The 10,381-nt window shown below is 46.4% G+C and overlaps 1 protein-coding gene across 1 annotated transcript; it reads left to right on the top strand.

The window, feature by feature from the left end:
• Positions 1 to 361: 361 nt before the first annotated feature.
• On the top strand, positions 362 to 7,341 carry SCAMP5 (secretory carrier membrane protein 5). Its single transcript, XM_058156449.1, has 6 exons — positions 362 to 413; positions 1,295 to 1,423; positions 3,216 to 3,372; positions 4,234 to 4,335; positions 5,453 to 5,570; positions 7,036 to 7,341. The coding sequence occupies exons 1-6, from the start codon at positions 407 to 409 to the stop codon at positions 7,228 to 7,230; spliced, it is 708 nt and encodes a 235-aa protein (XP_058012432.1). The 5' UTR covers positions 362 to 406; the 3' UTR covers positions 7,231 to 7,341.
• Positions 7,342 to 10,381: the final 3,040 nt, after the last annotated feature.

The following is a 10,381-nucleotide window of genomic DNA, read 5'->3' as shown; positions in this document are numbered from 1 at the left end:
TTAAACATCTTAGTTGCTCTTCTCTGCACTTTTTCCCAAAATCTCAACATCTTTTTTTGTGACACAGTGACCAAACCTGGATGGAGGTGTGGTCTTACCCAGCCTTGTTTCTCTAAGACAGGGGTCTCCAACCTTGACAACTTTAAGCCTGGAGGACTTCAACTCCCAAAGCAAAGCTGGCTGGGGAATTCTGGGAGTTGAAGTCCTCCAGGCTTAAAGTTGCCAAGGTTGGAGACCCCTCCTCTAAGAGGCCATAAAAATATTCAGGGGTGCAAACCAAACTAATGCCCTCTAGTGGCTCAATGTTCTAATGACACTATCCACCCCTTCGTTTCTACTTCAGCTTCAGTGGCGACCTGAGAATTTGTCTACGCAATACAAGATACTTTAAAGACAAGGAAAAACCATGGGAGGTAAGTGAACGATGAATTTCCTTGTATGGTAACCTTGTAATGTTACGAGGAAATTAGGAAGAGGAAGGAGTATTGGGTACATTTACCGCCTTGAGTTATTTATAAAAATAATAAAGGAAGGATTTTTAAAAAAAAATCTAAAAAAAATTAAGGCAAATGTTGTGCAAAGGATTGATTCTTTGAGCAAAATTTGGGAACGTCAAGGTTTTATTGAACCTGAGCAGTCATTTTAGCATTGGACCAGGATATTTATGGGACCGCCTGCTGCCGACAGTTACCTCCCATTGTCCGGTACGTCCAGTGCGCGCTCACAGGGAAGGCCTTCTTAGGGTCCCGTCGGCTAGGCAATGTCGGCTGGTGGCCCCCAGGGGAAGAGCGTTCTCTGTGTGGGGGCCCCGGCTCTATGGAATGAGCTGCCAGTGGGACTCCGTCTCCTCCCTGATCTCCGGACCTTTAAACGCGAGCTCAAGACTTTCTTTTTTCACCAAGCGGGGCTGGCCTGATTGATTTTAGTATGGGGGTTTTTAATAGGGTTTTAATAGGGTTTTAATAGGGTTTTAGTTTTTTATAAAATTTTTTATAAAATTTTAGCTAATATTTTAAGTATACAGCGGTTGAATCAGATTTTTAAATTTGTTATAGTATTTTAATTTATTTAGGATTTCTGTCGTTTTATTGGCTGTACACCGCCCTGAGTCTTCGGAGAAGGGCGGTATAAAAATATGAATAAAATAAATAAATAAAGTCTGGCAAGTCTTCAAGTTGCCAAGGTTGGAGACCTCTCTCTTAGATGACTGCTCAGGATTCTCTCTTGCGTTTCAGTTTGGGAAGAGAGAACCGCATCCCCATCCTCAAATGACCCTTTTTTGCTTTTCTTGCAGAAAGAGTGAACAATTTCCCCCCTCTGCCCCGCTTCATCCCCCTGAAGCCATGTTTTTACCAGGATTTCGACGAGGAAATCCCACCCCTTCACCGAACCACAGTCAAGCGTCTTTACTACCTCTGGATGTGTGAGTTGAGGGTCTGTGGGTGGGATGGGCAATAAATTAACCCGACAAAAGCGGTAGAAAACGAATCTATATATACTGTATTGCTCTAACTACAACTTCTATAGGTGAAAGGGAAAGGTTCCCTTCGCACATACGTGCTAGTCGTTCCTGACTCTAGGGGGCGCTGCTCATCTCTGTTTCAAAGCCGAAGAGCCGGCGCTGTCCGAAGACGCTTCCGTGGTCATGTGGCCGGCATGACTCTACACCAAAGGTGCACGGAACGCTGTTCCCTTCCCACCAATGGTGGTCCCTATTTTTTCTACTTGCATTTTTTACGGGCTTTCGAACTGCTAGGTTGGCAGAAGCTGGGACGAGGAACGGGAGCTCACCCCGTTACGCGGCAGCACTAGGGATTCGAACCGCTGAACTGCCGACCTTTCGATCGACAAGCAAAATTTGCAGCCAACAAATGAATTTGCTTAAGGGCTACCGTGTTCCGTTTGTGAACACTGTGTTCACATATACCGCCCTGAGTCCCTAGGGAGATAGGGCGGTATAAAAATGCGAAAAATAAATAAATAAAAATAAAAAAAGGTTGTAAAATCAGTCAGGTGGGGACCCGCTTAAGAACTGTCACGACTTAACGACTGTACGGGTAGCCCTCGACTTACAAGAGTTCATTTAGTGACTGCTCAAAGTTACGACGGCACTGAAAAAGTGAGTGATGGCCGTGTTTCATGCTTACGACCATTGCAGCCTCCCCAGGGTCACGTGATCAAAACTCAGACGCTTGGCAACTGATTTGTATTTATGACGGTTGCCGTGTCCCGGGGTGTGCGTGTCATGTGATCCCCTTTAATGACCTTCTCACAAGCAGGTTCACTTAACGACCGTGTTACTAACTGAACAACTGCAGTATTTCAATTAACAAATGTGGCAAGAAAGGTCGTAAAATGGGACCAAACTCGCTTAGCAATCTCAGTTTGGTTGTAAATCGAGGACTACCTTTATAAGCTTAGAAATGGGAAAGGATCCTTCATCTAGTTTCTGAACTGCGGCACCTCTAGGATCTTTGGTGAGCTCTGTTTTATCTTCTGCTGTGTGATCTGCCTCTTTGCTCCTTCTCTCTTTCCGCCCATCTCTCTCTCGTTTTTTCTCTCTCTCTCTCTCTCTCTTTGTCTTTCTTTCGCTGTCTTTCTCTCTCTCTTTCTCTCACTTTTTCTCTCTCTTTCTCTCACTTTTTCTCTCTCTTTCTCCTCGCTCTCACTAACTTTCTCTCAATTTTTTCTCTCTTTTTTTCTCTTCTCTCTCACTTTCTCTCTCTTTCTCTTTTTTCTCTCTTTCTCTCTCTTTCTCTCTTTCTCTCTCTCACTTTCTCTCTTTCTCTTTATCTCTCTCTCTCTTACTCTCACTTTGTCTCTCTCTCTTCCTTTCTCTCACTTTCTCTTCTCTCTCTCTTTCTCTTTTTCTCTCCCTCTTTCTCTCTCTCACTTCCTCTCTCACTTTCTTTATACCTCTTTGTCTTTCTCTCGCTGTCTTTCTCTCTTTCTCTCTCTCTTTCTTTCGCTCATTTTCTCTCTCATTTTCTCTCTCTCTCTTTCTCTCTCTCATTTTCTCTCTCACTTTCTTTCTCTCTCTTTGTCTTTTTCCTGCTCTCTCTCTCTCTCTCTCTCTTTCTCTCTCTCTTTCTCTCTCTTTCTTACTCTCACTTTCTCTTCTCTCTCTTTCTTTTCTCTCTCACTTTTTCTCTCTCTCTCTTTCTTTTCTCTCTCACTTTCTCTCTCTCTCTCTCTTTGTATAACTGTGTCTGCAGTGAATAGCATTACCTTGGCGGTCAATCTGATCGGTTGCCTCGCATGGCTGATCGGAGGCGGTGGAGCCGTTAACTTTGGACTGGCAATCCTTTGGCTTATTCTCTTTACACCCTGTTCCTACGTCTGCTGGTTTAGACCTATTTACAAAGCTTTCAAGTAAGTGATAGGCCGGGATCTTGTCTTCCGTTCCTCCCTTCTTTTTCTGCAATGATGTGTCTGCTCCCCTCCCCCGGAAGCTCCTCCTTACAGCCAGGCCTCGTTTAGTGACTACTTGGGTTAGCCACCACTCACAAACTGATAAACCATAATATTAAAAAAAAAAAAAAAGAAATCCATTTATGTGTGTGCATGGACAACAAAACTGACTGCAGCCTGAGAACAAAAGCTTTTGGTGAGAAACTGATTAAGGCCTGGTCAGTTTCAGGCAGGAGTTGGGAGCTGACGGGAGAGATCTAATCAACTAATTAAGGTCACAGAGCTCAGCTTGTTAAATCGTCCTTGGCATTTTTTTTTTTTAGAGTCCTGCTACATGGGGAGAATATCAGCTCAGGAAAAGATGGCTTGTTTAAGCGATCTCTCTGCCTTGCAAGGGGGTAAACAAATTAATAATAATAATAATAATAATAATAATAATAATAATAATAATAATAATAATAATAATAATAATAATAGGAAAATTGTACATCTTAAGAAGATACTTGGTTGATACCTAGGACGCTGGCAACCCGTATCAACCATTAGCACCAGTCAATGGTATTTGTGATGCATTTTTAAATGTTCAGTTGACTGAGTTTCATGTTTAATGAATAAAAGAGATAATAATAATAAACAAAGCTAAGGCACAGGGCAATGCATGAGAATCTGAATCGGATGGCAGCAACCAGGAATTCTTGCCGTGCCTCTGCCTCTCCAGGGAATTCTGGGAGTTGAAATTCACTCCTCTGGATGCTGCTGAGCTTTGAGTAGACGGTCCTTTCTTTTCTTTTCTTTTCTTTTCTTTTCTTTTCTTTTTTGCAGGACGGACAGCTCCTTCAGCTTCATGGCTTTCTTTTTCACCTTCATGGCGCAGCTGGTGATCAGCATCATTCAAGCCGTCGGCATCCCCGGCTGGGGAGTTTGGTAAGGAGGACGATTGTTGCTGGTTCCTAATTTCGCTCATTTCAGATTTCCGGTGTTTTATCGGCGTTTGTGGGAGTTTTAGGAACCAGCACTTGCTGCAGATTCCCGGTTGGAAAAAAATGGGCAGAAAACTTTCTGATGGATTTGGTAAAATGATGCCAGGGTTTTTTGGTTTTGTTTTTTTTCCTGCAAGGCTGGTGATCTAGTGGTGAAGGCACCAGGCTAGAAACCAGGAGGCTGGGAGTTCTAGTCCTGCTTTACCCGTGAAAGCTGACTGGGTGACTTTGGGCTAATCACCAGGAGTCTGGGAGTTGTAGTCCTGCTTTATAACTGAAAACCACCTGGGTGACTTTGGGTCAGTAACCAGGAGGCTGGGAGTTCTAGTCCCGCTTTAGGCATTAAAACCGACTGGGTGATTTTAGGCCAATCCCCAGGAGGCTGGGAGTTCTAGTCCCGCTTTAGGCATTAAAGCCAACTGGGTGATTTTAGGTCAATCACCAGGAGGCTGGGGGTTGTAGTCCTGCTTTATAACTGAAAGCCACCTGGGTGACTTTGGATCAGTAACCAGGAGGCTGGGAGTTCTAGTCCCGCTTTAGGCATTAAAGCCGACTGGGTGATTTTAGGCCAATCCCCAGGAGGCTGGGAGTTCTAGTTCCGCTTTAGGCATTAAAGCCGACTGGGTGATTTTAGGCCAATCCCCAGGGGGCTGGGAGTTCTAGTCCTGCCTTACACCTAAAAGCCTGCTGGGTGACTTTGGGCTAGTCCCTCTCTCTCAGCCCAACCCACCTCACAGGGTTGTTGTTATGGAGGAAATAGGAGGAGGAAAAAGCATTCGGAAGGTTTACTGCCTTTATAGTTATTTATAAAAAACAATAAAGGCAGGATTTTTATTTTTTTAAAAAAAATCTTTTTAAGGAACCCTTTGCAGTCTTTTTTATTTTAAAGGAGCATCTTTTCTTTCACCTGCTTTGAAATTTCCTTCATTTCGATAAGAAGATCCTGAGCATCTCAGGATTAAACAGATCCAGACAGAATCAGCCGCCCTTGAGCGATGGGGAGAATGCCCCCAAATTCTCTAAAATGTCTTTCCCTCCCCGTCCCTTCTCTTTTGCTACAGTGGCTGGATTGCAGCGATCTCTTTCTTCGGGACCAACGTGGGCTCGGCTGTTGTCATGCTGATTCCCACGGTTCTCTTCACAGCCATGTCTGTGTTCTCCTTCATTGCTCTCAGTATGGTAAGAGAACGGATTTATCCACTGGAAGTGTCGTGTCCCCCTCCCCCTCCGACGACCGGGTCAAGGAAGTCCGTATCAAACGTGGCAACGAAGCCTCTGCAGTTTGCCAAGTTCCTTCGAGGTTTATCAGGGCAGGCAGGAGTCCAAGTTGTGACTTCAGCGATAAGAGTCCGATATCAGCAAACCAGATGAGACTTTGCTTGACTCAAGGTTGGAATGCCAAAAGCAGGTCCTTTATATAGGCCGTGGGGTGTGGCTCCATGACTCAGCATTTATCCAGGCCTGCCCCTCCCTTCCTTCTGCTGGCGTCGCCTCTCAGATCTCCGGAAGCGAGGATCCTCCCACTTTGAATTGTCTTCTGCTGTTTGGGAAAGGGAGAGGTCAGAAGGAGTAGGCCCGAGCAATTCCAATCCTTGGCTGACTTCCTCTGATGGCTGAGCCAAAGGAACACACGCCTTATGAGTGAGGTTTATCAGGTTTGTTTGTTCATTCCTGGAATCCTCTCAGGGCATGGGGCCAGGGCCGGGGGCTGGAGGTATGACAGGCCGTTCATCTTCATTATCAGACTCGGAGTCTGATAACAGGCCCGGTTGGAGACGGGAGGGGCCCGGCTGAGGAGAGGAGGGAGGACGAGTCACAACAGGAAGCCTTTAAACTTTTTGAAGAAGCGTGTGGTGAGCCATAAGAAGGATAATGTTCTGACCCAGTTCCCCAAACACGACAAACCCTCTGACGCAGAAGTGGGACTCGTTTACCTTCCCTACTGGTTCACAAAAGGAAGCGCATGCGCCTCGTGTGCGCATGTGCAGTACTCGTGCGATACGACAGGGCGGGTGGGCGGAGCCTACCGCAGTCACCGCCACTGGTTTGAGCGATCCGGAAAGAACCAGCTGTATACCACCACTGCTCTGACATGAACTCAAAAGATTCCTTTGTTAGGAGTGTAGGCAGCTCCGGCCAAAAGTTGATCTCACAGGCTGACAAGTCCGTCCATCCGGAGGATGAACAGTTGTCTGCCACATCTATTCATCTCCGCCCCCTGCCTTTTATCTCCAGAGCTAGGGCGGGGCTTGGGTAGCGGTGATGGCTCTTCTGTCCCAAGGACCGGCCCATAGATTTCCACTGCTCTCCTCTCCTCTGCCTTCTGCGCATCCGCGCGTCAGGCACCGGACCCAGCTGTTCCTCCTCTTCCTCGTCTGCCACATCCAGACCTGGAGGCTGACGGATGGCCCAGGCTTTGCCTCTGTCTCTCTCTCTCTCTGACATCTCCATTCCTTCTTCCACCTCGGAGCTCTCAGGTTGCCTTGATGCTGATCCTGACTCCCACACCTCCTCCTCCTCATCTGATTCGGCTGCTGGAGGGGCCAGTGGCCGAAAGGCCACAACAGATAACATTTGTCTTGGATTTACCAACCGAAGAGGCACTGCACGGATCGATCCCTATTCTTCTCTTCTTCCTCTGCAGGTGCACAAATTTTACCGAGGGAGCGGCGGCAGTTTCAGCAAAGCTCAGGAGGAGTGGACCACCGGCGCCTGGAAAAACCCTCATGTCCAGCAGGCGGCACAAAACGTGGCCGTGGGGGCCGCTCACAACGCCACGATGCAGCACGAAACCCAGTATTCAGCCACCCCTAACTATAACTACCCCAACGACATGTGAGAAGCTGCAGGACCCCCCATCCGAGATGGAACCCCAGAAGAAGTTGGCTTTAGGCGGGCAAAGGAAGGAACGAAGAAGGCGTGCGTTGTGGGTGCGGGTATCTTGTGTAGGTTTCCAAGGGATGAATTCCACCCTCTTGTTGCCGGGGTGGGGGGAATTTGTGTGTGGACGGAGGCGGCAGGATGGCGGGAGAGACGTTTCCAGAGAAAAATCTCTGAATTTGATTCTTCTTCCTCTTCCTGGGTCCCCATCCTTGGGCCTCTTGTGGTATCTTCTCTCTCCTCCTCCTCCTCCTCCGAAGAAATGCATTGCCCTGCAGGACAGTTGTGTTGTGCTGTGGTGCCTGTGTGTGTGTGTGTGCGCGGGCTCATTTCTCTCTCTCTCTCTCTCTCTCTCTTTTTTGGTGAAACTGTGTACAGTGGTGTTTTTTTTTTTTTTTTGACATTTCTTGTGGTGATCATGATTTTCCTAGCTGCATCGGAGCACTGGAGGAAAGCCTTGAGTATTTCACCCATTCTTGACTGTCGCCGATTCTCCCTGCAGTACAGTGGATTGCTGGCTTCTGGCTTCGTAACCCTTCACTCCTCCTCTTTCTCTCTCTAAAAGCCACAGCAATAACCCCAGCAGCTAAAAACCTGGCTAAATATTTCACATTCCCGGGAAGGAATTCTTTCTCAAGATAGAAGCCAAGAAAAGTCTTGGATAATTTTCATCGTCTCTATCCTGTTTCCTTTCCTAGGTCCACTCCCTTTCAGCCTGAACAAATTCACCTTTTACAAGTCTACGTTTTCTCAATCGATCAGAGTTGATGATGTGACGAAAAGCAGGCCTTTCTTTCAAAAACAGCTGGGAAGGCTAACCTCCCCCCCCATGTGGATGTTTTTAAGCATAGTTTTCCAACCCAGCTCCACGAGGACCTGGTTGTATCTTTGCTCTCCGAAACGATCCAGGACTGGTTCACGTTACTAGGTTTTAAGTTTTTTTTAAAAAAGCAGATTCAGTTTCCTTTGGAAGCAGCCCAGTGGCTCTTGACTTCCTTGCAAAATATTAGCTCCCCTCCTTTCAAGAGTTATCTGCAAGGAGGTGGTCAAAATTTATTTTATTTTATTTATTTATTTATTTATTTATTTTATTTTTATACCGCCCTTCTCCCGAAGGACTCAGGGCGGTGTACAGGCAAAAATAAAAAACAGGCAATACAATATACGATTTAAAATGCAAATTAAAAAACTTATTTTATAATTGGCCTAAAAAATTTAAAATATATAATAAACTAAAACCCCATTTAAAATTATTAATAGAAAATTTAAAATCGATAAAATTTAAGCCAGCCCCGCGCGAATGAAAAGATGTGTCTTCAGTTCGCGGTGGAAGGTCCGAAGGTCAGGTATTTGGCGTAAACCCGGGGGAAGCTCGTTCCAGAGTGTGGGAGCCCCCACAGAGAAGGACCTTCCCCTGGGGGGCCACCAGCCGACATTGCTTGGCGGACAGCACCCTGAGAAGTCCCTCTCTGTGAGAGCGTATGGGTCGGTGGGAGGCATAAGGTAACAGCAGGCGGTCCCGTAAGTACCCGGGCCCTAAGCCATGGAGCACTTTAAAGGTCGTAACCAAAACCTTAAAGTGCACTCGAAAGGCCACAGGTTTATTGATAAATAACTAAATCAAGGCAGCTTTGAAAATAGAGTGGCAAAGTTGCTCTCCCTTTTATCCTATATTGCATCTTGATTTCTGGTTTTGCAGACTTTTCTGCTTGGTTGCCCTTGCGTTCTTCTTTCCAAGATCTAACAAGTCTACCAAACTGTATTGGGCATCTATTAAGAAGAGGCGGCATTCAGGTGCAGTTAAGCTGTCTTGTTTGAAGCAGCTGTGTCGATCTGAGGCACCAATCTCTTCTTGAAAGCCTCCAGTGATGAAGCTCCCACAACTACTGAAGGTAACTTCTGTTCCATGGGTTGATTGTTCTCACTGTCAGAAAATTTCTCCTTATTTCTTATTTATCTCTCCTTGGTCAGTTTCCATGCCTTTATTCCTTGCCTGGCCTTTGGGTGCCTTGGAAAATAGCTTGACCCCCTTCCTCTCAGTATTTGAGAGGCTGCCACAGAGAGGAGGGGGTCAAGCTATTTTCCAAAGCACCTTTGAAGGCCAAACAAGGAATAAAGGCGTCGGACCTGGAAGCCATCTTTTTTTACCTTTGAGCCTTCAGGCCTGCCACAAATTCTACTGTGGGAAAATGGGATTGTATGGAGTGAAGTTGATATGTAGTCAAAATAACATTCTTTCCAGAAAGTCAAGACCGTTGTGCCCCGCAGCTGTGCTAAGACTGGGGAGGTATCTTCTGTTCCAGAGGGTACCTGATTGGTTTGTGTGATGGGCATGTGGGTGATGGGCAAGGACTTGAACTTTCTTTTGGGTGAGGGAAACCCATAAGCTCTCAGATTCAGGTTTTCCCAGATGTGCCAATATGACATCTCTAATAAAAATTAGCTTTGAGGAAATTCAAGCCTCGGAGTTTGATTTTGTTGGGGGGGGGGGTGTTACTTGGAACCCTGACAAATGGATGGAAACTGATCAAGGAGAGATTCAACCTGGAAATAAGGAGAAATTTTCTGTCAGTGAGACCAATCAACCCATGGAACAGAAGTTGCCTTCGGAAGTTGTGGGAGCTTCATCACTGGAGGTTTTCAAGAAGAGACTGGACAGCCCTCTGTCAGAAATGGTGTAGGCAGGGTCTGCTTGGGCAGGGGGGTTGGACTAGATGACCTACAAGGTCCCTTCCAACTCTGTTAATCTGTACAAACCTCTCCAACGCACGTCAATTGAAGTAGCATTGGGGGGGTCCTTGGCGCACTCTGAGCTTGGCGACGCTTTCTTGCAGACGTCTCCTAACCCAACTAGGTAACGTCGTCAGTTGCTCTGACGGTGTTGAGATGGGGGTGGCTCCGACGGGGATGGCGAACGTCAAGAAACGATGATGTCACCTAGTGACGAAACGTCTGCCAGAAAACAGCTTAACTGGATTTTCTGGAAGCAGAAATCCACACATCTCAACCTTGAACAAGTTGGAGAAACACCCCTGTACATTTTTCGATTCGTAGATTGCTTTTTTATTTGTTGGGCTGTGTGCTGATTGCAACGGTCGGATAGGAGGAGC

This window comes from Ahaetulla prasina, chromosome 13 (genome assembly GCF_028640845.1).
Source record: "Ahaetulla prasina isolate Xishuangbanna chromosome 13, ASM2864084v1, whole genome shotgun sequence".
Lineage (NCBI taxonomy): Eukaryota > Metazoa > Chordata > Lepidosauria > Squamata > Colubridae > Ahaetulla > Ahaetulla prasina.
This window is presented reverse-complemented; position numbering and strand designations above follow the sequence as displayed.